This window comes from Mus caroli, unplaced genomic scaffold, assembly GCF_978045245.1.
Source record: "Mus caroli unplaced genomic scaffold, Mus_caroli_1 scaffold_6, whole genome shotgun sequence".
In the NCBI taxonomy this organism is placed as follows: Eukaryota; Metazoa; Chordata; class Mammalia; order Rodentia; family Muridae; genus Mus; species Mus caroli.
The window spans coordinates 20,456,061-20,482,540 of record NW_028227261.1 but is presented as its reverse complement, the minus strand read 5'-3'; the positions used below and the strand labels follow the sequence as shown (position 1 = coordinate 20,482,540).

Here is a 26,480-nt window from a genome sequence, read left to right as displayed (position 1 = left end):
TCTCGTTGACAAACTTCCAGACAATAAATACCCTTGTCTCAAAAAATAAAATAGATGACATTTCTGAGGGAGCACACTCTAAGTCTTTCTCTGCTCTCCTCATGTGCACACACACACACACACACACACATACGTGCACATATATGTGCATGCACACACATACACAAAGAGCTATTGAGGCCTGGGGGCAGGGTAGCTCAGTGGTGGAGCACTTGTCCAGAATGCGTGAGGCCCTGAGCTCCTTCCCCAGTACCACTGTTAAACAAACAAAAACTTCGTGGAGGCAAAGCCCTTGGGACAATGGCTGCCTGTGATACTGAAGAGCAAGTGGCCATTGAACGTTTTAACTAGTTTGTGTTTATATCTTCATGGTTGAGCAGATCTTGAAAGTTAGGAGAGCACACTTCCTCAAAGAGATTTTCCCAGTCAGCTTTCCACTGACTCACGAGAGGCCCTCCCCTCCCTTATCACAGATCAGGGCGAGCCTCCTGGGCTTTGGCCCCTGCACCCTCCTCTCTTAAGGAAGCTCTTTCTAGCACATGAGCTTCACTTACCCCACTGCTCTGGGTGGGATGTCTAGCCCAAGGAAGAGGAGGGGGGTCAGGGAATGTCACTGGAAGTCTCCAGTAGGTTCAAACCCAAATCTCTGACTGCCCAGGGTCACCACTCTGTGTTGCTTCCCCCTCTGTAAAGTGGGGGAATTAACTGTAGTCACTCTGGAATCTGTATTGCAGGGCTTCCATAGAAAACATAGGCAGAGACCGCAGAACAATACAAGTCTGCCTGGCTCCGCCCTGGTTTATGCCTGATCTCTCAGCAAACCTGATTGGGGTCCCCCTATCTCCAATTTTAAATGTTATGATGTGCAGGCCCACAAGACGGCTCATTGGTAAAGGCACTTGCTGCCAAGCCTGGCGACCTGAGTTTGATCCCGGAACAGAATGGTAGACAGAGAGAACTGACTGTTACAAGCTGACCTACAGGAGTGCACCGTGGCACACATGCGCACGCACGCACACACACACACACACCAATAAATAAATAATGGGTAAGGAAGATGGCTCAGCCATTAAGATTGTACAGTGCTCTAGCAGAGAACCTAAATTCAATTCCCAGCACCAAAAGTGGGCAGATTACAACCACCTATAATCTCGATCCCAGGGAGACAGGATGCCTCTTGTCCCTTTGGGTACCTACCTTACTTGTACATATCCATATAGAGGTATATAATTTTAAAATAAAACTGAAATAAATAAACATTAATATTTTTCAAGATTAGTTATAGAACATCAGTAAGAGAAGCCCATATAACATAAATGTCTCGATTTGGAAAGGGGCTGTAATAGGCACCCTAAACTAATAGCCTACTGTTGTTTAAATTATTTATTATCTTCACTATACTGGATCTACATGGTGGCTCAAAATAGCTTAGTAATTCTGTACCACGCTTAAACCTAAGAGTGGCCCTGCCCTGAACATCCCACAGTCTGGCCTTTCTCTAGCTCACTGACTCTGAACACAGAGAGAGAGATGATCATGGGGCCAAGGGGATGTGGTCATCTGGAGCCTGTGTCCCCTCCCTGGGTCTCACTCTGGAGATCCAGGCCCTTAGACTTCCTTGCCCAGGTGACTCTTACTAACTTCTAGGATAGGTGCATCTCTCTTGCGGATCCAAGCTGAGCAGACTGGAGTGGCTACACACTGGTGTGTCTGGCCCTAAGGCTGAGGAATGGCCGAGACTGCACAGCTTTCAAATGGGTGGAGGGCTGGGGTGAAGAGGGATCGGGAGACCAAGTTTGTCTATACAAGCTGAGATGTGTGCATGTGTGCACAAAAGAATCCGTAAAGGGCAGGAAAGGCTGAAGTGGGGAAAGGTGAGAGTCAGGACCAGGCACCAGGGTCACTCTCTGTGCACTTCATTGCTGCACCATACATATTCGGGACTCAGGCATTGTGAGATGCTCACACTCAGACCAGCTCTGCATGTTATTATGAAAGCGTGGTTTTTTGAGAGCTGGCTAGGACATATTTTATTCCTCGTTTTGTTAGCTTGATTTATCACCTGCAAATATTTAGACATGTGGTACATGAACTCACATCTGCACTTTTGCCGGGGCTCCACGAATCCCTACCACCTTCTGCTCAGCCTCCGTGCCAAAGTCTCTCCTGGGTTAACCCAGACAACTGGTGTCAAACGTGGCCATGGCGGGGGTGGGCAGCCAAACTCACACAGAGAAAACAGTTGGTTCTGGAAGGGCAGAGACCAGGTCATTTTCTCTCCTCCTTGCTTTTAGTGAGATGGAGTAGGGTCTCTGGGCTTTTGGTTCCCTGTTTAGACGGAGTTCCTCTAGCTCAGTGGGATGTAGCCTCAGGTAGGGCCAGAGGAGTCTGGGCTCCATCAGTGACCTGGAGAGGGTGTGGCCCAGCCACGGCAAGTAACTATTAACACGGAATTAAGCTTCAGCACCAGCCAGGCATGGGTTTTTAAGCAATATCTCCACTCCATTCATTCACTCCACAAATGTGTCACCCACCCACTCTGTGCCAGACACCAAGCTAAGGGTTGAATCTGCCTGGCGTGGGAGAAGTAATAAAAGAAGTGAACAGAAACCCAAGCAGACAGCAAAGATTGGTTCCTGTGCTAAAAGGAACCCTCCATAGCCTTCCAGTTCCTAAGCAGAAGGTCTACACAGAAAGGAGAGGGGTTCGCTCAAAACCTCGCTGCCTGGAGCGTGCCAGAACCCAGGGCGATCCAGAAGCGAGGTTTCGAATTCCCGGAGTCTCAGGCCACTGTCCCAAGCTGCCCGAAGTAGAGAGGCCCCTGTCCAGCTCCGGGAAGGCTGGAGGGAGGTGAGTGCTAGGGAGGGGCCGGACCGCAGAACGCGGGGGCCTGAGGGCGGGGAGGGGTCCAGCGGGGACAGCCGGGCGGCACCCCAGCCTGGTGCGCCCTGAGCGCGAGCGACTGGGTGCGCGCGAGTGGCAGCCGCTCTCGCTCCGGTGGCTCCACCGGGGTCGGCCGGGGATCCCGGCTCCCAGGCGCCGGCGGGGGGCCGCGGGGCGCGGCCAGGGCGGCGCTGCAGTGCCCGCAGCGGCGGGCTGGGGGAGCTGTGCCCGCCCGTCCCTAAGGCCCCGGGCGGGGACCCAGCAGCTGGGTCGCCGCGCCTCTAGCTCGGCCCAACTGGGCGGCGTGCGGCCAAGCGTGCCTGCAGCAGCGGGGCTGAGGCTCCGAGCGCGTCCGGGCGCCGGGCCGGGGAGGCCCCCCAGGAGAAGCCCAGTCCCGCGGGCTCAGGACCGCCCCCGTGGGGGGGGGGTTGTCCCGCGCCGCTGGACCCGCCCAGGTAACCCCATCCTCGGCCCGCCCCCGGCCCGCCCCGCCGGCCGCCCGCCCGCCTCCGCCGCCACCGCCGCATCCCGGCTCTGGGGCGGCGCTGACAGTCGGGTCCGCCGGGCAGCGGGCGCAGCAGCGGGCGGCGCGGCCGGCTGCTCGGAGGCTGAGCCCCGCCGCGCGCCCCGGCCCGGCGCCCCAGCCCGTCCGCGCGGCGCCCACCTGCCGCCCCGACGGGAGCCTTTCGGCCGCTGCCCTGGGCTGGGCGCGCACGGCACCATGAGCCCCCGTTCGTGTCTGCGGTCCCTGCGACTTCTCGTCTTCGCCGTGTTCTCGGCCGCCGCGAGCAACTGGCTGTAAGTCGGGCCGGGGACCGGGCGGGCGGGGCGGGTCCCGGGGCCACAGGCGCAGGGGGCTCCCGGCAGGTGTCTCAGCCGTGGGACCCGAGGATCGCGCTCCCGCCGGTTCCTCCTGCGGGCCACCACCACTGTCCGGTCTTCCCTCTGGAGGTCCCGGGACCCCTGCTGCCCCAGTCCGGCTCGGGGCAGCAGGGCTAGCAGTGCGTCTGCACCGGGAGGCTGCTTTGGGTGCTCGAGGGCGCGCGGGGGTGTGAGCGCGGGGCGGTGGCCCGGGAACGGAGCGAGGCGCAAACCGGCGGGCTGACAGGTCTCCGAGGGAAAGCGTCCCGAGCATAATAGCAGGTTAACCGCGAGGAGTCTGGGCGCGAGCTCCTCGCGCTGCGCTGCGCTGCGCCGCGCCGCGCTGCGGGCTGAGCTGGAGGCGTGCAGAGACCTGTTTCTGCTTGGGGGGCGGGAGCCAAACATAGAAGTCGAGGACCGGGGCGCCGAGCCTCTGAGAGCCCGCAGGCTGGCTCTGGCTGCTCCTCGCTGTTCCTTGAGGCAGGAAGAAACTTCTCCCAACCTTTAATAAAGAAGGCGACAACCCCCATTCACCTCTAAAGGTCTGGCCTAAGAAGGAAGGGGGTGGTAACCACTGGTGACCTGTGTGTCTCTCCCTGACTGGGTCTGCGCTCTGGAGGATCCCTGGGAAGGCGAGCTAAGGAGCTAGTGACTAAGAGAACAAGGAACCAGCCTTTAGACTCCTTCATCCCTCCTAAGTGACACTTCCTATGGCCCAGGCTTAACCCTGGCCCCAACTTCTCCTGCCCAGAGCTCTGCAGCCTTCCACTGTGGGCAGCCAGTGGGGAGCCAAGCTCCTGTATTGATCTGAAAAGCATGAGGTGGGAAGGGGGGATAGCCAACAGTGTAGCTGGGGTTTCCATGGAGACAGTGGGAAAGGAAAAATTCTCTCTGCATCAAGACCAAAGAACAAATATCTCCCATGAAATTGCCCTGAGTGTCCAATGGCTGTTGCTATGAGGTCATTGTGGCCAGCCAGGGCCCTGGAGACTGGAAAGGAGTGTGTTCGTTGGGGTCAGAGCCACCCAGAGCTTGGGAGACTGAGGTGATGTGGAATTCTCCCAGCTGTTCCTAGAGCTCGCGATTCCTCTGAGGCCCAAAGTGGCTGCATTGTTTTTCCTGGATTCTTAATTTGATTAACACTTCAGGGGCAGTGGCAGAGAGGACAGAAACCAGGGCACAACTACTCTCCCCTCCCCCCCCACCCCCACTTCTTGCAGAATGCTCCCCCCCCCCCCCAGTGAGGCCTGGGTTGCAGACCTGAGGAAGCACTTTGCACTTGAAGGAGTCTGGGGTCTCTGGAGTTGCCTCTTAAATAGATAGGTTTAGAGGTCTGAGCATCAGGGGAAACTAGAAGTGCAGCTGACCTGCCCAGCACCAAGCAGTACAAAAAAAGAAAAGAAAAGAAAAGAAAAGCCAAGGAAACAGTGGGAAGTGTGTGAGCCAGGCCTGCAGCAAACACGGAGACAGCTGCCACAGAAAGGCCCTCCGAGGCTCCTGGCTCTTTAGCTCCCTTTATAGATGAGGAAAACTAAGGCCCAGGGAAGGGAGCTACTTACCAAACTGAGGACGGAATTCAGATGCTTCTGTTTCCAGACAAGGATAATCTACTTCTTGCCCGAGGCTGTCCTGAAGTTGACCCAGTACACCCAGGTAGAATTGCCACCCGCCTCCAGCCATGTCCACCACGCCCTGGTCCCAGCTAGGGAGGCAGCCCCAGCTTCAGGTCTTGCAAAGCAAGGGGAATTCCAGAGCTCGGTTCTTGAGCCTTGTGCCTGCACCGTGGGGGGTGGGTGAGGAGGAGGGGGGGCCTGGGCTTGGGGAGGTTGGCAAACCTGTTCTCTGCAACTGGGATGGCTCCTGTTGCCATGCAACCTGCCTCTAGACAACTCAGTTCACTCCTGTTCCACCAGGGCTCTAAGCCAGCTCACAGAGACAGGAGGAAGGGGCTTCCCAGGACCCTACGGAACTAGAGAGGCTCCAAATGGGAAGAGACCCCAGGCACACACACACACACAAACCTTGTACTTCTAAACATGTCCATCTGTAGCCCAAAACTGGACCAGCCCCTAGGGAAACAGGTGCCACAGCCTAGGCTCCCAGCAGCTCCCGTGTGCCTGCTCCTTGGCCGAGTGAAACTCCTCCACCTGGAGGTTGGAGAATAATAACTTAGTGTTCATCATCCACTGCACTATCTGAGCCCTCACTGCATTGGAACCCATTTTTCAGATGCGAAAACTGAGGACCACAGAAGTAACCCAGAGCTACTTAGCCAGTAAATGGCAGGGCTATCTGACCCAAGTCAGCCTCCCGGAGCAACAGCTTTGGGTCGGCAACTGTCTGTTCAGGCATGCTGGTGGCACCGTGTCTTTTCAAGGGTGAGCCAAGGGCCATTTGAGATGGCTTGCTGCCAAGCCTGACAACCTGAGTTCCATCCCTGGGACCCACATGGTAGAAGGAAAGAACCAACTCCTGAAAGTTGTCCTCTGCCCCACACACACGTGCATGCTCATGCACACCCAAATAAATAAATAAATAATATAAAAAGGCCGGGCAGTAGTGGCACATATCTTTAATCCCAGCACTCAGAAGCTAGAGGCAGGCAGATCTCTGTGAGTTCAAGAACAGCCTGGTCTATAGAGCAAGTACCAGAACAGACAGGGCTGCACAGAGAAACATAAATAAATAAACATAGATAGATAGATAGATAGATAGATAGATAGATGGATGGATGGATGGATGGATGGATGGATGGATGGATGGATGGATGGATGGATGGATAGATAGATAGATAGATAGATAGATAGATAGATAGATAGATAGATAGATAGATAGATAGATAGATAGATAGATGTACAAAGGGGATAAGCCAAGCCACAGGCCTGGCTCCAAGAGGAAAGCTGGTAGCCTATGCCAAGGGGTGAAGCCTGGATAGATCTAGAGGTAGCTTCTTGTCCAGGGTGGGTTGATAGCTGGCTGCAGAATCTGGACTGTCTAATGTCTCAACACCAGCCGGGGGGAGAAGTCAGGTGTGCCTCTGCCTACAAGCTCTGGGCAAGACGGAGCCAGGAGCTAGGGAAGTTTTGCAGCCTGAGGCTGGGCAAGCCCAGAGAAGCTGCAGGCTGTGGAGTGGGCTGGTGTGGAGTACACAGACAAAGGTGGCAGCTCGCGCAGCCCCACCGCCGCCACCTCTGCTGCCGCAGGAGGAATGGGGGAATACATACACCATTCATGGTAGAAAGCCTGCGCTTGCGCTCAAGGAACCCCTGCCACTTAGCTATGTCTGAGTCATGCCCCAGTCTACACCAGGGGGTCAGAGACACATGGGCTCGGGTCACAGTTCTACATGCTGTGTGACCTGGAGTGGGCTACGTCCTTCCTTTGGGGTGTTCACCTCAGTAGTTTGTTTTGAACCCCAAATGGAAGATTGAGAAAGAATTGAAGACAGGAAAGCTGAGGTTTCAGGAGCAGATGAGACACTGAGCGCGGGGGAATCTTAACAGAACCTCACTGAATAAACAAGAAACTCAGAGGGATCAAGGACAGATAGCCCACCCAGCTGAGGGACTTTGGGCTAGCCTCGACTCTCATCTGTAAAGTGGCGCCTGGGGACACAGATGGCTCACAGTGGCATTCTGGAGCAGTAAGCCCATGCATGCGACAGGCAAGGAGGCACAAGGTCAGGCAGGCTGGTAGAGATGGGAGCCTCCACAACCACTGAGCGGCAGAGCTGTGTCTTTTTGTCTATAGGGATGACAGAAAGAATAGGTACTTGGGGTAGTCCATGACTGTCCCAAACAGTATGTCCAGATATAGTTTACATAGAGAGAAGTCCAGGCTACCCCCTGCCTGTTCTTAGTAATCTACCAGAGCCTACAGATCCAATGCTTGGCTTGCAGGCATCCTGCTGGCCAGAGGGTTGTTACCGGAAACACAAGTCAGTGTCACTAGGGGAATAAAGGAAGGTGTCAAGTACCTTACTGGCTCCAAGTCCCCACAGGTACTTGGCATCCTTGAGCCAAGCTCACACATGCCTATTTGCCCAGTGGGGATGTATGACTCCCCAGGCTATGGGCAGAGGGAGGTGTGAGTCTCCAGTCCAGGCATGGGTAGGGCTAGCCCCATAGGTAAAGAAGTGGCCTGTCCCCCCAGGATTGCTTCATTGGTCCCCTCCCTCTTTAAATAGTGAAGGCTCACGTCCTTGGAGCCTCTCCCACGATGCTGGGTAGTGCGTCACAGCCACTAATGTGCACGAAGCATTTTACAGTTTATGCTGGGACCCCTTGCCACCTTGGTATTGTGGATGTGGTTCCATAGGTCTCTCATCAACACCCAGGAGTATTTAACAGGATATGAGGCCTTTAGCCACTAGAAACCAAGAGCACACATTTCGCCCCTTTCCAGCTGATGTCGCCCCAAGTCCCAAGTCCCCCAGGCACACCTGGTGAACGGATGCTCCAGGCATTTTACACATACTATCTTAACTTCTTCCCTCCCCTCCCAGAGCAGAGGTCTGGAGGAAGCAGGGCCTGAACCAACTCCAAGTCTCAAGGTCCAATCTATGTGATTGTAACCACCTTCTACTACATATGACGTGGTTACATAGTTTCTAATGCTTACAAGGTTGGGGGAGAGGAGCAAGGCTGTGGTACACACCTCTGAGTGTCCCTCTAGTGCATGGCACATTCCTGTCCCAGACATGGGTCACCCATAGATCAGTGAAAGAGGGGGGCTCAGTCACTGAGGGTCAGAGGCCTGGAGCAGGAAGGTCGCCTCTGCTTTCCTAAAGCTCCCGTGATACTGAAAGCTTTGCAGCAGGACAGATCTGCAAGCAGGGTCCTCCCTCACTAGCTCGGAGTAAAGCCTCCTGGCCAGCCTGAATCTTTCCCACCCCTCCTCATGGGGGTGGAGTGGGGGAGGCAGGACCAGGCTCTGCCTGAGGGGTTTGCTCAGGCAGCAGCCGGGACCCAGCTGTCTGCTATGGTTTGACTTTCTTCCCTCCACCCTTGGATTAGCCATTGAGCAACTCAGCAAGTATCTGACAAGACAGTGCTCCCCAAACCTGTTGAAACTCGCCCAACCAGGGCCCTGTGGGTGCGCTCACTTGCTCGGGAAGCTGAGCCTCTGCACCAAGCCTCTGGCTCTCCTGCCTTCCTGGGGGAGAAATGTCTCAAGCTGAACCAACCAGGCAAAGATTGATGGCGGGGGGGGGGGGTGCGGGGGGGGGGACCTGCTGCTGGCAAAGGTGATAGCACCCGCCTTTGGCCCCTCCAGTCACCCCTCTGCTCCCAGCTAGCCTGCAAGAGGTGCTCCTGGTTTGTTCTGCATGCAGCTGGGAGGCGGAGCTGAGCCACGACCTACAGTTGCTTCCCAGATTTCCACGAGAGTTGCCAGGTTTTATCTCTGAGTCCCAAGCTGCGTCTTCAGTGATTCAGCCAGCCCGAGGGGAAGCTCACTCCCTGCCGTGACCCCGCCAGTCCCCTTTCTCCTTGCAGCCCCTCTCTGCCTCCCCCATTTTCTGGCAAACTGGAAACCAAACTATGTTTTAGAGGTTCCCCCCTCCAATTTCAGAACCCCTACAGCTCCTGGAAGGGACTTGGTTTTCACAGAGAGCAGGGGAGTGGGGAGGAAAGACAGGAGGAACCATCCTGCCCTCGTCCTAGGGAGGTTCCTCCCACCCCGGACAGCTCACAGGCAACCTTGGAGGGGCCTGCTCTCTGCAGGGGATTGTTGATACCACAGAGAGGAGCCTCTGACCTGCAGGGACTCTATTCCCGGCAGCAGCCTATAATCCCAGAATGCGAATCCCAGGAGTTTCTCTCCCAAAACTAGAGATAGCAGAACACTCCCTCCTGAGTCATGGTGCCTCCCTGCCCTGGCACCCCCAGCTTTAAGGATGAATCACTCACTGTTGGGGAAGGTCTCAGGGACCCTGAGCCACCTACCATACAAGGGAGTAATAGGCTTGCCCCTAAACATGTCTGGCACCTACTGACATCAACGCTGTCCATGCTGGACTCAGAGCCCCATAGCAGATACATAGCAAAGCTGGGATTCCAGCCCAAGTCTCTTGTCTTTCTTCTCAAACCTTGCCCCGTGGCTGATGAACGGAAAGGTGGGGCACAGGATCTAGAGAGGAGACCTGGAAGGGTCTCTGCTGTCAAATTAGAGGCAAGGTGAGGTCAGGAGGCCCCTTAAAGTTGACACCCACTCACTCCAGCAAGACACCTGACTCAGGGAAAGAAGACAACATTTTACATCCTGGCACAGTATGGGGCCATCCGGGTTCCAGTCCTCCTCTTCTTGGCTCTGAGGCAGCTACTTGCTCCTCTTTGGAAAATGGAAAATGGAAAGCAAGGGACGAAACCGAGCCACTTAATTAGAAGGAAGGACCTTGAGAGTTCAAGGCTAGCCTCAGCTACATAGTGAGTTCAAGACCAGTCTGGGCTACATGGCACTGTCTTTAAAGGGGGAGGAGGGACAGAGAACATAGTGGTAGAATGCTTGTCTAGCATGTATGGGGGCCTAGCTTCAGTCCCCTAGAGTGTGAGACAGACAGACAACAGATAATCACAAAAGAAGGGTTGAATACTGAGTCTTCTGGAGGTCGGGGGTAGGAGGAGTCAGGGATCCTAAGAAACAGAGAAAGTGAGCCCCAGAAGAGGCCAGCATCTCTCTGCAGCTGACTAAACAAACATGGGGCCTAGGATGGTTGGCCTTGGCATTCAGAGTCCTATCAGGCTGGGAAGGAGGCACGACAGAGAAAGCCCCCAGCACCCCCAGAACACAGAGTGTCTCCGGTGCCCGGCCCTTCCCCACTGGCTGCTCTCCATTGGTGGTACCTCCTTCTGGTGACTCCAGTGGCTCCAGAGGACACTGACACAGACAACACTGCACACCAGATCCATGGGGGCACGTATTACCCTAACCTCCTTCACTCGCAATAGTCGTCCAATACCCCTGCGGTACAAACAAGTCTGGAAGAAACCATCCAGAGAAGAATCCAGCCACCTGGCTCAGGTCCGCTGACATCGAGGGGTCCTGCCCTCCAAGCCCCAGGGCCATCTGGGGAGCCTACGCAGCCTGCCCACTAGGCTCAGAAGCCAGAATGCCCCATTCTCAAGTCCTCACCCCCCAGTGACTGGCCTCGGAGCCATAATGCCTTCTTCCTAGAGAGGAGAGCTAAGGGGAGAGGATGGCCTGCTCTGTGGTGACTTGGCTATGTGATAATGCAGGTGACAGGTATGGGAGACGTCGTACTTCAGGTCACCTCCTTCTCCACACAGTCTTCATGTTCCCTTGGCACACTTGAGCTTAAACTGGATGCGAGTCCCCAGCTCCTAGTCTCCTTGAGGAGCCCGTCTCTCCTCACCACCCTTCACCCGACCTGGAAGGGTCAAACACGTGACTAGAAGCACTAGGGAACTACTTCTCCGAAGCACCTGGAAGAATCTATCTGAAATCTACAGTTTAAATCATTGTCAGGCAGGGTGGCACACGCCTTTAATCCCAGTACTCGGGAGGCAGAGGCAGGCAGATTTCTGAGTTCGAGGCCAGCCTGGTCTACAAAGTGAGTTCTGAGACAGACAGAGCTACACAGAGAAACCCTGCCTTGAAAAATCAAACCAAACCAAAAAAAAAAAAAAAAAAAATCATACCAAAGTGACCCACCACTCCCAGAACAAGACCAGGACCTGGCTCTGTGAGGACAGAGAAGGTCCAAACAAAGACAGGGACAGAGTCCCACAAGGTTCAGCAGCAGGGGACAACAGAAGGTGCAGAGCAAAGAGGGTAAAGAGGTTTGTGGAAGAGAGTCTACCTCCTACAGTAAGAACAACTGCTCTCCCCATTTTACAGATGAGCACATTGAGGCCAAGTCTCCAAGATGTTCATTAATTTGTTTTGAGTGACACAGAGATAGGAGACTAACCCAGGTCGCTTGCCCCCAGACCATACTGCCTGCCCAGGTCTCCAGGACAGGTCACTGTGGTGTTCAGTACAGCAACCACTCAAACTGCTTAAAGAAATAGTGGACAGTTTGAATGGTTGGTTGTGTAGCAAGGGTCCTTGGGAGCCACACATCCCTCCCTGCTTCCTAAGAAGGCTGCCCTAGATGGAGTCTGTGGCCCCTCGCTTCTATCTCGCTGATTCACTAGCTGAAGGCTGCTCTGGCTTACGCAGTTTCCTTTGGGTGCCCCCTTCTGCCAACTTGGCCTCCTTCCTCTCTGGTACGGAGGGCACAATTACTCCTGAGGAGTCTCTAAATGTGGCCTGGGCAGGCAGGGAGGCCAAAGGGAGGGGGCAGAGAGGCCTGGGCTGGTGTCCCAGCCCCCACCTGGACGCAGTAGGGCCAGGATCAGCGCCACTGACCTGCTTGGCTCCCCACCATGGCCTCTCTCACCCAGCCCCTCTCCTCTGGAGTCCAGGGGAACACCGGGGCGGAGCCACAGAGGTGTGGATTAGCCTCTCCAATTTTGTATATTTTGTTTAAAAAGGCAAGCAAACCTGGAAAAGCTTGGGACAAGCCCAGCTAATTTTAGTTTCTAATGAAAACAGCAGGTGGCTGAGAGGATCTGATCTCCCTGGCAGGGCCAGGGCCCTCCGGCCTCCTAGCAGGCTCAAGGCATGGAGGGGAGGGCCTCCTGGGAGGAGCTTGCAGGACCCACAGGCCCCATTCTAGAAACTGGGCACGAGCTGGCCAGTGGCTGCAGCAGGGGCAGCCTGGGCTGGTGGGGTAACCTGGCCTGGCTATGGCCAGAGTCCTGGGTAGCCACGGCAGCAGGTGACAAACTGCTAAACCTGTATTAGGCAATAGCAGGAAGGAGCCTAAACAGGAGCAGCGTGGCAGGCCATGAAAGCAAGGATGGTCAGCCTCAGACAGCCGGCCCAGGGGCAGCCGACACCCATCAGGCCCTGGCTCGGGCTCTTCCAGAAACGGCTGTGCAGTGGATATTTGAGCCCGACCCAGCTCCCGGGTCAGTGAATGGCACACGTGTCTCTGGGGGAAAGGTTGAGCCACCGTAGAACAGTGGGAGGGACCACAGAGGCCAGCCACCCCCATCTTCCCCTCTCATCTCTGCCCTTCTGCCATAGGGGTGTGAGAACATCAGGACCTCTGCACCATCAGCCCCTAATCGAGCTGCAAATATTCCTGAATAACTTCTGTGTGCCATGCCCTGTGTGGGGCCTGAAGGGACGCAGCCTGACAGAGTCCAGTGAAGGGGCAAGTTCCCAGCCAGAGAGAGACAGGGGAGAGTTGAGAGCCAAGAACTGTTTGCTGCTAGATAGCTTTGGGACTTACAAGTTGTTTCGCCTCTGGGGGGTGGGGGGCGCTTGGTTTGCTTTGTTCATCTGTGAAATGAGGTCAGGTACTCGCCAGGCTCCAGGATAAGCAAGTGTCATGAGAACAGGCTATGGTCACTGAGGGCTGGGCTGCCAACCCTCTCCAGCCTATGCCAGCTCTGGCACCCGCCAGGCAAACCCCTAGGGTCTCAGAGAGCAGGAGCAGAGATGGCCAGGCCTCCCATACATGGGAGGGGCAGCTGCTGCGTCCAGTAAAGGCAGGCCTGAGAGGTAGGCACGGGTGCTGTGACAAGCAGTTTCTCATCATCTTCCTGGATGCCGTCCTGTTGACTCACGGCTGTGGCAGGCGGGCAGTGTCTCTGCCACCGTCGTTCCGGCCGGTCTCCCTGTTACATTCAGAGCCTGAGGGAGGAATGTTCAGTTCCTCGAGTCCATCTCTCTCTTCTGGTGGCATGGGACCAACAGGCCCTCCCTCTTCTGCCAGTAGAAGGAGAATTTGAACTCTGATAGTAGGAAAGGCTGCAAAGACTCAGGAGCTAACTCACTGTGTCTAGAGCCAGCTCCAAGTAGAAGGGGACTTGCCACGTGTCACAATGGACTGATGGATCGGCCAGACCTCCCCACCTGCTCCTTCTGTCTGAAGACTTCAGCCCCTGAATGCCCCCTTCAATGGAGGCTGACAGGGGCCCAATCCAGCCATACCTGACCTGCTCAGCTTACAAGGAGGAGGAAAAGAGGTCTAAACATGGTTAAGCAAGATATATGCCCCTGTGTCTCAGAGGGATTGGGGTTCCTACCCTTTTCTATGAGCCCTAGCCTGAGTGGAGACAGCAAAATATCCAATGGTAGGTTCAACTTCTTGACCCTTCAAGGAAGGACACAGTGGCCACTGAACAGTGTCCTGGCCCACCGCCAGTAGCTGAGCTCTTGGCGCCCCCTGCAGGCCACAAGTGACTTTGTGGCTGTGGTTCTGCAGGAGACCCCCCCCTACCCCCCTTCAAATGGCAAAGGAAGCAAGGAGCACGACAGGCAGGGCTGAAGCCAGGGTCGCCATTTCCAGATGGTCCCTTCTCCCGACCATTAACATACCTTTCCCCATTCTAAGAGACTAGGTTCCTACACAGATTGGCCAGGGTGCTGCTAGTCTGGGAATGCATACCCCAGGGCCTAGAGACATGGCTCTGTCTGCAAAGTGCACGTTGCAGAGTATAAGAACCTGAATTTGATTCCCAGAACCCCTGAAAAAAGCCAGACCTGACAGAGAGGCAGTGGGGGCTGGGAGGGGTCCTGGAAGGCCAGGAATTGATGCCATGGTAGGATGATCTGTCTGACTCTGGGACTACCCATTTCCTTTGGCCCATTGGTGCTGCCAGGGACAGCTCCTAAGATGTTACCCAGCCAGGCTAGGTGCATTAGCACACCTTCAGTCATCACAACAGCCCTTGGGGATAAAAGCCATGACTCCAGTATGGCTAAGGAAAGCTAGGCTCAATTTTATAGCCGGGGAGCTTGGAGAGAGGACTCTTCTCTGGGCACCAAGACCACTGTGTGGATAGGGATGTCCTAGCCTGAGCCTTCTAGAAATTGGTAGAAAACATCACAGATACCTTTTCAAGATTATTCTCTAGGCTAGTGGCCTCTCTGCTGCACCTCAAGATCGGGCCAAAGCACAGGGCATACTGACCCTATCTGAGGTGAAACCCAGGCACCTGTGCTCTCAATAACCACACAGATGATCTCCAGGGGCAGAGAGGCCCAGCCTGCCCCTCACCCAGCAGGCTTTGTTGGAGTGAACCCAGTTCCCAGCTGCCTTGCCCAAACTGTCAATCTCTAAGTCACACAGAATCTAGCCAAGGGTTATAGAGTCAAATAAAACAAAATTCTGCCTCTTGCCAGCTATGAGTCTTATACACAAGACCAAGGGATGAGGCAGCACCCTGAACCCTGGGTGTGGGAGGAGAAAAGCAGGTATCAGGGCAGCTGTGTATCACATCCAACCGCTACCCCCCAGGTACCTGGCCAAGCTGTCATCGGTGGGCAGCATCTCTGAAGAGGAGACGTGCGAGAAGCTCAAAGGTCTGATCCAGAGGCAGGTGCAGATGTGCAAACGGAACCTCGAGGTGATGGACTCAGTGCGCCGTGGCGCCCAGCTGGCCATCGAGGAGTGCCAATACCAGTTCCGGAATCGGCGCTGGAACTGTTCCACACTGGACTCCCTCCCTGTCTTTGGGAAGGTGGTGACACAAGGTGAGGAGGGTTGGTCTAGGGACATGGGCTATCTGTGTGTAACTCCGGGTGTCCGTCTGGGACCTGTGTGTAACTCTGGGCGTCTAGGGTCTGTGTACGGCCCTGGGTGTCTGGGAAAATGATATTTCTAGGGCCAGGCACATCGGAGATGGTTCGGGAGCAGAGGCAGCACAATTAAGCACACTAGGTAGAGGGCAGGAGGAGGTCGGACAATGGTCTGTGATCACAAAGCACTCTTGAATGCAGCTGGTCCAGGAATATAAGATGGAGTGATCTTGATTTTCCAGAGGGAGAAACTGGGGCTCAGAGAAGAGACAGCCCCAGGTCCCTCAAAGGATGCACAGAGTCAGGCTTCAACCTGGGGTACTCTGCTCACCTTTGCATCTAGCCTTGGGTCCTGGAAGCCATTTGTGCATGTGACAGGTCTACAGAACAGCTTGTGTGGCCAGCTCCTGTCCTCTGGAACACACAGTCTATTTGGGACCAGACAGTCCACCGCAGCACAATGGAAGGAGCCCACACACCTGCAGCATTGACTGTGGGCCAGGCACTATTTTAAGGACTGTAAGAAACACAACACTAACTCATCGTCCCTTGGCATCAGGCTTCTACGTAACAAGTGAGGAATTGGAGGCCCGGAGCAGTTATGTCATTTGCCTAGGGTCACAGGACTAGAGAGTGGCAGGATCTAAATGTGCGCCAGGCAGGGATGTCACTGCCACTCCCAATAAATACAGGAGCAACAGAACAGAAAGTCGGAGGTCTCACCTTGCCAATACTAGGTACTATAGCAAGCCTTCTGCAAGGCTTTTGAAGTCCCAGCTGAGACCGATAACATGAGAGCCAAATGCAGGTGAGCCGGGGCAAGCCGAGGTTCTATGGAACTGGAAGGTTCCTGCCATGCAGGGAATGCTGAAAGCCAGCTAGCTGCTTCTCTACCTCCTGAGCAAGAAGCTGACACGTCTGAGACACCAAGTTGACGGGGCTCTTTGACTCACTCAAGCTGCAGGAAGGACTTGTTTGAGCCAACCTTTGTCTTGGCACCTGTGGGTCTGGACATCCCTGGCTCCTAGGCTTGTGGCAGACCGTTTGGATGCTGTTGGAAACCAACTGTCATTGAAATTTGGAAGCCATTCTCCTGGGAGCTGGCAGGGGCCAGCAGGCATGAGCACACTTGGCATTGCTGAACTGTTCTGTTCTGAGAAAGAGACAGATACTCAACGAGCAGCCCGGTGGTGAAGTCTCTGCTGGTGCTCAGGGCCCAGAGCTGTACTGGTGAGGTCCAGAGCCATCCTTCCTAGAAATATTGTTCCCAGGAAGTCCCTCTCACAAAGTGGGTGTTCCACGTATCCTCTAGAGTAGGGATCCTCCACCTTCCCAATACTGCAACCCTTTAATACAGTTGTGTTGTAGTGACCCCCAACCATAAAATTATTTTGTTATTGCTTCCTATAATTGCAATTTTGCCACCATTAGGAATTGTAATGTAAATATCTGATATGCAGGACATCTGATATGGAACCCCTGTAAAAGGGTCATTCAACCCCAAAGGGCCGTGACCCACAGGTTGAGAACCACTACTCCTAAGGGCCTGGCAAGTAGATCAACAAGGCTTCCCATACCGGACTGTGTGTCAGTATCACACCCCTGTCCCTTTGCACATGCTGTGTCTTCCCCAACACCCAACCCTGTCTCCATCAGCTAAGCAGCCCCCACCCAGATCTTCCTTCCTTCTGCCCCAGCCCTTCCCTTCCCTCTGGGATCCATGCCTTTGTGGTGTCCTTTCTTGGAAGATATTCTCTTACTGTGTAACACAGCCAGGCTGGTCCTGAGCTTGTTATTGTAGCCCAGGATAGCCATAAACTTGGCAATCTTTCTGCCTCTGCCTCCCAAATGCTGGGGTGACTTACAGGTCCCTATATTCTTTACAGGGGGTATATTTTTCTTTTTTTTCATATAAATCCATATTTTTTAAAAAGTTGCAGGGTGTGATTCCTAGATTCTCATTTTTAGGGTCACTGGACATTTTAACTATGTATTGCTTGCAACTATGTATCCAGATATACATCACACTACTTCTTTATACTTCCACACTGAAGTGTGGCAACTCCCCGCCCATCCCCCACTTTCCCACCACTGCATCCCCAGGCAACAGTGATAGCTCAAGTACCTGTCTCCTGGGATACCTCCAAACCTGGCATGGAAGACAACCAGTGAGTGTCAACTAGGGATGGATAGCAGATCAGGACAAGGACTTAAAAGGACAAGGGAAAGGAGGCATGACTGGTGAGTGGCAGCCAGAAGCCAGGACAGACCTGGGGAATCCCTTGCTTTTCTTGCCTGTGGGCAGAAGCCAAAGAAGGGACTAGCTCTGTCACCCCAAAGAGACATAAGACCAAGTGCAATCTGTTCTAGACTAATGTTTGAGTGGCCTGGTCAAGCATCCCTGTTCCTTTAGAGCTAAGTCAAAGCCTTAAGGACCTTAAGACCGGGTCAGTCACAATAGGCAGGCAGCAGCCATATTTGGGGGATACATCTGAGCTCACACACACACACACATACACAGGCACCCATGCACACACACACGCACACACGCATTCCTTACACCATTTCGCATTTGGTTTTCTTCACTAGTAAAGTTCCTCTTAGAATATTCTTACCTGGTCACAGTCTCCACTGAGCTGGGGGTGGGGTGGGGGGAGCAAGAACTCAAGCACAGGCTTGGCTCTGGAGGGCCAGGAGTTGAAGGACAGCAGAGACAGGCAAATGCAACAGGAGACTTCATTCCTCTGGGTCCTTACCTGTCCCACGCATAACTCTCAGGACTGTTGCCAACATTCAGTGACTTGTGCAGTCAGTCCTTTCTATACACCCTGACCTGACCTGGGAGTAAGCCAGCTTCACAGAGGGCCAGCTAGCATCTTCTCAGTACTGACTATTAATCTAGCAGGCCTCTTGCCCCCAGCTCTCAGGAGGCAGACTCAGCAGATGTCTACATGCATGAGTTACCTGGTTGGGGCGGTGACTTCAGGCATACAAGGGGACAGAAAAGATTCCCCCTTTGGGTGCAGACTGTAGCCAGTGAAGAAGGGAGCATCGTGTGTTGGCCTATCCTGTGCTATCTAAGCCCAGATCATCCTTACAGCAGCTTTGAGTTTATGTCATTCCCAACTTACAACTGAGACGTCTGAGGGAGCCAAGGGCGGTGATGACCCAGATCCTGTCCCTGCCAGCGGTGAGAAGTTGGGCAAGGACTGTGCCCTCTCTATAACTCAGTGTCCTTCCTAGAAAGTGGGGACAAACCCAGGGCCCACCTGCTGGGTTCCTGGAGAATGCACAGGGCAACGATGGAGCCATGCCCATTCCCCTGGCCTCCATCGGGACACCCACCTGGTGCCCAAAGGTCACCACGCCCAGGGCCTCCTCGCCAACCCAGCTCAGCTGCGGCCAGTTCTCTCCCAGCTCCAGCTCCTTTCCACTGGATTGGCTTCCCTCCCACCATCTGGAGAGATGTCCCCATGACGTGCTCCTGGGCCTTGAGTCAGACAGGCTCCCCTCCCGTCCCCATTTTGCCATTTGCTGCTGAAGAGCCCGGGCAAGACTTGTGTTCTCAGGAGAACAACTTGAGACTGTGTGAGTCCAGAAGAGATCAGCCCACAGAAAGATGCCCTGTGCATGGTGGCCCTCAGGGCCTATGGGGTCACTTCCTCAAACTCCCAGCTCTGGGCATCTCTTAGCCCCTTAGAAAAGACAGCACTGCAGGCAAACCTACAGGACACATAGGACTCAGACCTGTGCAGCCAAGCCTTGGGGTACTCTGGGAAGAAAACCAGCAGAAGGGGGTTACAAGTGTGGGAAAGGAGGCTGGAGGGATAGAAAGGGAAGAAAGCTGCAGGGTGGGCACTTGTGAGTCCTGCCTCCCTCTTGCGGGGTGAAGTATCTATCACCTCCCCAGGATACCCCACCATGGTACTCCCAGTCCCACCATAATGTCCTTCTGCCATTAAACGGCCTCTGGGGAAATCAGGTCCCATTGGGCCCTCTTCCAGAGACCAAGGCTCCAGCCTGGGTCCCAGGGAAGCCACCAGGGTCACACTACTGAAGCTGAGTGGCTAGAACCCAGAGTCAGTGAGAAAAGACTGAGTTCGAATTCTGGCTGTCCCAAATCCTAGCTGGGTAACATTGGGCAGGTTACCTCACCGCTCAAGCGATTCACTTCTATTCCTGTCACCACAAGCTTATACCTCAGCTGATGTGCTAAGTGCTCAGACAACACCTGCACATAGTAGGGCTCCCTGAGCTGCAGCTATGGTTAATAAGGTCTTGGAGAGCCACTTCCTTCATCCAGTCACTCAGAAAGTGATTATGGTGACCTTAGTCAAATGAGACAGTGCTCTTCCGAGCAACCCCACGGCAGGACTGGGACCCCTTAAGAACCACTGGCACAAGGGGGCAGAGGTGAACAAGAGCCAGGGTTGGGCAGAGACTGCCTGGGCAGTTAAAGAAGCAAAAGGGACCTCCTAGGGCAGAGGGCTAAGGCCACCCACCAGTCCCATCAGCCCCATCTCCTGGGACTGCCCTTCCCCCTTGGTCTTTGGGGCAACGATTTGTGCTGGTTCAGGCCTGGAAATACCAGAAATACCAGAAACTGAAGTTGTCTCTTTGGGCGGCCACAGCATAAAACCAACCAACATGAGCCTGCTATTAACCTCAATTAGCTTGGAGAAGATTCCATCCCAGACTCCCTTGCTCCAGCCCAGCCCCTCAGTGCAGGCCCAAAATGGCCAAGCAGCAAGTGGGCAGTGGAAAGGACCGTGGGTGGCACTCCCTGCCTAAGAACTGCACCGAGAACAGGGTGTCCTGCGTGTTGGGAGCTGAGCTGCCTCCAACTCCAGCGCCCAGGCTAGGCTGCCTCTGTCCACAGAGCAGCACAGTGGAGGTGACTGTTCTCATCTGACCGTGGTGACTGCTCCCTAGGGCAGCTGGGAGCACAGGCCTGGGTGTTGCAGAGGTAATTGCCAACCACGGGGCCGAAGCTTGCCCCCACCACTCTTGTGGACACAGACCCTGCATCTAAAGACAGAAGGCCAGCCACAGCACACAGAGGCCCTCACAGGGTCCTGGATAGAGAGCAAGGCCCACTGTCTGGTAACACACCCAGCCCAGTGGATGCTCTGCTCATACACTGCCCCAGCTTACCCCCAAGAAAGAGACTCCACAACAGCTACCCCCCAGGCACAGTTCCTAGGAGGATAAAAACATCCATTCAGGCAGGGGAGGAGGGCTGTCACCAAAATAGAATTGCTTAGCAGCGATGGGCAGAAGATGCAACCACTACAGAGAGGCGGGCAGACCTGTGCTACAGACCCCTGTCTCTATCACCTGATCACGGGGACTGGGGTGGGCTTGTGGGCAATACCCTCCCTACCCCCAGTCAGCAGGAGGGGCTCGGTGCTAGGAGCTGCCAATGCTATGGCTTGTTTTCAAGTCTCAAGGAAGCAGGAGACATTGTGAGCTGCAGGGCCAGCCTGAGGAAGAGCAGGGTCAAAAGGGAGAACTTAGAGCCCAGGGAACTGTTCAACAAAGGAGCAGAGCTGGGGTGGCAGTGTGACTGCACCCCTTCACAGCCGCTGCAGCCACCTCAACTCCCCAGACTGTCACAAAATGACATGAGGATCCCTTGCCTTCTAGAGGAGGCAGTGGGAACGGCATTCTTCAGGAGCTGAGCGATCAGACCCTGAAGCCAGGCTGTCTGCTGGCTCAGCCACGTGCTGCGGGACAAGCTGCCAAGCCTCTGTAAAATGGGGGTGACCATAGCTCTTGCCTCACCAGGCTGTTGGGAGGACGCGCTGGTCCTCACGTGTGGAGGAGGTTCAGCTACTGGTGTGATCAGAACCAGGACCTACTGTGTGCTCAGCAGGCAGGCTTGTCCCTCCTTGGTGCCCAGCATTTCAGCAGGCCTCATATGCCTCTCCTGTTCTGCAAGGAAAATACAGATGTGGTGGGTGCCCCAGGACCTAGCCCTTTCCTCCCTCTGCCTCCCACAGGGACCCGGGAGGCGGCCTTTGTATACGCCATCTCTTCAGCAGGTGTGGCCTTTGCAGTAACAAGGGCATGCAGCAGTGGAGAGCTGGAGAAGTGTGGCTGTGACCGGACAGTGCACGGGGTCAGCCCACAGGGTAAGCATATCTGTCCAAAGAGGAGGACAGGGGCCTAGCCCCAGGCCCAAACTCACCCCAGAACTCTTTCTGCCCTCCACACCCCAGGCTTCCAGTGGTCGGGATGCTCGGACAACATCGCCTATGGCGTAGCCTTCTCACAGTCCTTTGTGGACGTCCGGGAGAGGAGCAAGGGGGCCTCCTCCAGCCGGGCACTCATGAATCTTCACAACAACGAGGCTGGCAGGAAGGTAGAGTGGTACCAACCCCATCGGCACTGGGGCAGGGCTGCATGGGCAGAGTCCCTGAAATGGCCCCACAGTTACCGTGGAAGTTCGTCTTCTCATCGGGCACCTCTGTAGGCCAGGGATTGGTAGTGGGGGGCTGGGGGTAGCAGATCCAGTCCAGTCCACCCAGATATCATGTGCTTACCTGCGATCCCATCTGCCTTCCTGATGTCTACACCCAGGGTCCCTGTGGAGATTCAGCACAGAACTGTATTCCTTGGGTCACCTGTCACTCATTCAAATGCTTCCTACAACACTGCCTTTCACTGTGTCCGCCAGCAACTCCAAGTGCCCCCAAGTACAGGACAGCACCTTGTCCCCAACACTGCTTGCCAGCTCAGCGTAGGATCCAGTTAGATGTTTATACAAAGCAGGCATGACGGTGAACCCCTTGATTCTGTCCTCCTGGCCACCTGTTGAGCCCCGGGGGACCCTCCCCCACCTCCACTCTCCCTGACCACTCCTCTCCCTCCTCCTCCCGGACAGGCCATCTTGACACACATGCGGGTGGAGTGCAAGTGTCATGGGGTGTCGGGCTCCTGCGAGGTAAAGACGTGCTGGCGTGCTGTACCGCCCTTCCGCCAGGTTGGCCACGCGCTAAAGGAGAAGTTTGACGGTGCCACGGAGGTGGAGCCACGGCGCGTGGGCTCCTCCCGGGCGCTGGTGCCCCGGAATGCACAGTTCAAGCCACATACAGATGAGGACCTGGTATACCTGGAGCCTAGTCCGGACTTCTGTGAGCAGGACATGCGCAGTGGCGTGCTAGGCACGAGGGGCCGCACGTGCAACAAGACATCTAAAGCCATTGACGGCTGCGAGCTACTGTGCTGTGGCCGCGGCTTCCACACAGCGCAGGTGGAGCTGGCCGAGCGCTGTGGCTGCAGGTTCCACTGGTGCTGCTTCGTCAAGTGCCGGCAGTGCCAGCGTCTCGTGGAGATGCACACGTGCCGGTGACCGTGCCATCTGTGCCCAGGACCACCTGCATGGCCCAGGGAAGGCCAATAACTTAAACAGTCTCCCACCACCTACCCCAAAAGATACTGGTTGTATTTTTTGTTTTGGTTTGGTTTTTGGGTCCTCAAGTTATTTATTGCCAAAAAAAAAAAAAAAAAAAAAAAAAAAGGCAGACAACCCCCAAGGGCACCAACCAGGGCCTCCCCGAGCCTGAGCCTTTGTGTGTGGCTGCCTCTGACCAAAGGGACTTTGTTTATGCCTCTGGCTGTCCACATTGACCACTGTTGACTACTCAGTCTTGTCAAGTGTCCAGTTTTCTACAGGTAGACTAAAAAAGTAGGTACTAAGGAGTGGTTGTAGACCCCACCGTCCAGGGAAACAGATGGCCCAATGGCAGGTTCCATCTTGGTGCAATTTATATCACCTGCAGGAAAGGAGCTGACACCTCTCCACCCCACATATACTTGGGGACCTCCAGTAACTCTGGCTCTGAGTGTCCCTAGAAAGGGAACGGACAGATATCAGGTTAAAGGCTAAGGGCTCTTGGCTCTCACATGAGCAGCTAGATTCCAGGCAAGCAACCGTGAGTTAAGACAAGGATGCCCAGCCAGGCATGGTGGTGCATGCCTTTAATCCCAGCACTCAGGAGGCAGAGGCAGGTGAATTTCTGAGTTCGAGGCCAGCCTGGTCTACAAAGTGAGTTCCAGGACAGCCAAGGTTATACAGAGAAACCCTGTCTCGAAAAACCAAAAAAAAAAAAAAAAAAAAGAAAAAAGAAAAGGACATCCACGTGAGGCCAGCCCACCTCAATCTCCTCCGTGGGAGGGGAACCGCCCCTACTCCCAGACTCTCATAAGCGGAAGGGTTAGGCTGTCATCCTGGATTAGGTCCTAGCTTGGGCCTGGCAAGTCGCACATCCCGCCCCCTGTTATGAGTCACCCTCGCAGTTTTGTCCTCTGTGAAGCTGAGAATGGAAATGTTGCAGAGACAGGAAAGGGTTGTGCAAAGAGATCCCACCCTGTGATATCTCCCTCACTTAACAAAACCTACTGAGCAAACACAATGCCCCACCAGACCCTGTCCTAGGGTATCTCCTTTGATGATCACATCTGTCCTGGGAACAAACATGGATGCCCACCCACTCTTTGCAGCAGGTAGTGATGCCTGTCAACCTCACAAGACCTTGGCAGAGGCAGAGCCGGGCTCCTCCCTGGGCCTGAGCAGTGGGCTAGGGGCTCTGGCTATAACTAAAGGCACAGGGAGACAAGGCAGTAGGAACCAGAGATCACAGGCTGGGTTGGAGCCCACAGGGCTGCAAAGGGCTAAGAGGCTGAGTGGAGAGGGGGACAGCTGGAGGGCTGACTAATTAGGTCTCAGAATCCAAGGTACCTCCATCTCCAGGACCCTGGGTCCCCAAGGCCTCGAGTACAGTAAGGACAAAAGGTTCCCCAAGGGACATACCATACCTGGCGCCTGGCCCAGAACACCAGCCAGACTGTCAAGAACCTACCAAATGCTCTGTGAACAGGACACACAATGAATCAACTGCCTCTCGGCTGGATGACCAAGCCTCGGAGGAACTTTCCAGCCTGATGTCCAAGTGGCTCCCATGTCCAGGACTCCAGGTTCAATGCTTCAGCTCTGAGATCCCCTTGGGGACTCTGCATCCCAAGCTCTTTGCTATTGGGTGGTGCGAACGCCAAATCCAGGATTCTGAATACGGGGTGCAGGCCTGCACAAACTCTCCTCTGGGCCTGTGGTTTGTGCCTTTCTGGCGTTGGCTCCCTGACGAAGAAGGTCAACACCCTTGGCCCCCATCCAAGCTCTCTGCTCACTGTCCATCTGAAGAAGCAGCCAAAACCAAGTGAGATGCTGGAACCACATTCAAATGCAAGGATAATCTTGGGTAGGCCGTCTCTGATGTGAATGAAAGCTGAGCTGACCAAGGGTCCCCACAGCTGCCCGGCTGCGCCCACTGATCCTCTGGTAGACTTAGTTCAGCACTAGGGAAGATGTGAGGACCCCCCCCCACACACATACACAGAGCCAGACCCAGACTAAGGAAGCATGGGGCCACCCCCTCAGAGAATGCTGAGCCAAGTTCCACATCCAGTGGAGTTGAGACTGCTTGTCATTTTGTGGACACTGTACTAAGAAGGCGGGTCCCTAGCTCCCCTGTGCTGATCCTCCCGGAGTCCTGCAGGCTGTGACTAGGTGAATCAGACCACAGGCTAGAACCACTGCCAGGCCAAAGGAATTCACGGCCATGGTGGGGGGCATGGGGGGGGGGGGAGGAGCTTCACTGGACTTGTCCAGCTCCAAACTGTCTCAAATATAAAGAGCTGGCAAAGGCCTGACGTAGCATATTTGGGTCCCACAGGACCCAGGAAGCTGTCCAGAAGGTCCACATCCTACCTGAACCACTCTCTACTGTTGCTGTCACAAGGCAAAAGTGGCATTCCTTCCTCCAAGGCCAGGGCTGGATAAAGCCAGCTCCGGATGCTGCTACTCTACCGTGCTGCCCCACCCCGTCCTCCAGTTTTTATATGAGACTCCTTGGCATTGTGACATCCCCACAGCATAGTCTGAGATGCACGATAAAATGGTTATTTCTCTATCTGCCAATTTGTAGCTGTGACTTTCTTTTTTTTTTTTTTTTTTTTTTTTTTTAAAGAGAATAGGGACCAAAAAAAAAAAAAAAATACTTGTTTCCTTTAGCCGGGCAGTGGTGGTGCACGCCTTTAACCCCAGCACTAAGGAGGCAGAGGCAGGTGGATTTCTGAGTTCGAGGCCAGCCTGGTCTACAGAGTGAGTTCCAGGACAGCCAAGGCTACACAGAGAAACTCTGTCTCGAAAAACCAAAAAAAAAAAAAAAGAGAGAGAGAGAGAAATAGGGAGAAGAGAGATGCTTCAAGAAGCACATGGGTAAAGCAGGTACTATTTGCTAAGTAAGTATTTATAGAGTAAATTCTGAGTATGGGAACATCCCACCCCTGGCCTTCTACTTCTAAAGAACTGGACTGCGGCCTATCAGGACCTATCCAACATTGTCGGAAACCATCGACAGCAACTTGGTCTACACCTCACTACTCCATGAACAGCTATGTGAACTTTGCCCTGACTTAACTGATCGCTCATTTCAAGTGTTTGTGTGTGTGTGTGGACGGGGGGAGATAGAGACCTGATAAAAACAGGTGTTGATGCGGGACATAACGGGACAATGAAACAGAATCGCATTCTCATCTTGAGATGAAGGAACCAGAGACCTGTGGCCAGAAGGGAATTAGAGAAATGAAACCAGTCAAATGGAGGGATGGGGGTGTTTATAAGACAGTGACATGACACTGTGCGCGTGGACACACACACACACACACACACACACACAGACCCTGGGAACCCCTATCCTTAGTGGTGAAGTCCTCACTCATTCTCACCAGTCTGTTCCTACTTGAAATGATGAGACATTTCATCAGACACAGCACAGCAGCCTGGGGACAGACAGACTGTGTCTGGCTTTCCGTACACCTGCTGACACTAGGAGTGTGCTTTTTGAGTGGCAGGGCCAATGTGTGTTTGACCAGCAGGCAGGATGAGGTCAGGGGAGGAGCTGGGATGGTGGAGCAGAGGGAAGCTGTTTCCTAAACTCGGAGGAGATCGCAGTCACAAACACGGGGCTTGTGAGAACCGCCATGCTACCATGTCCCGTAGATGACCTGCTGTCCTCTGTGGAGCTCATTTCCTCTTCTGCAATATGGCTCTTACCACCACAGGCTTCATCGGGGATATA

At 54.5% G+C, this 26,480-nt stretch overlaps 1 protein-coding gene across 1 annotated transcript; it reads left to right on the top strand.

The window, feature by feature from the left end:
* The first annotated feature begins 3,402 nt into the window (after positions 1–3,402).
* On the top strand, positions 3,403–25,300 carry Wnt4 (Wnt family member 4). Its single transcript, XM_021161073.2, has 5 exons — positions 3,403–3,681; positions 15,059–15,294; positions 21,342–21,473; positions 21,561–21,703; positions 22,226–25,300. The coding sequence occupies exons 1-5, from the start codon at positions 3,605–3,607 to the stop codon at positions 22,691–22,693; spliced, it is 1,056 nt and encodes a 351-aa protein (XP_021016732.1). The 5' UTR covers positions 3,403–3,604; the 3' UTR covers positions 22,694–25,300.
* Positions 25,301–26,480: the final 1,180 nt, after the last annotated feature.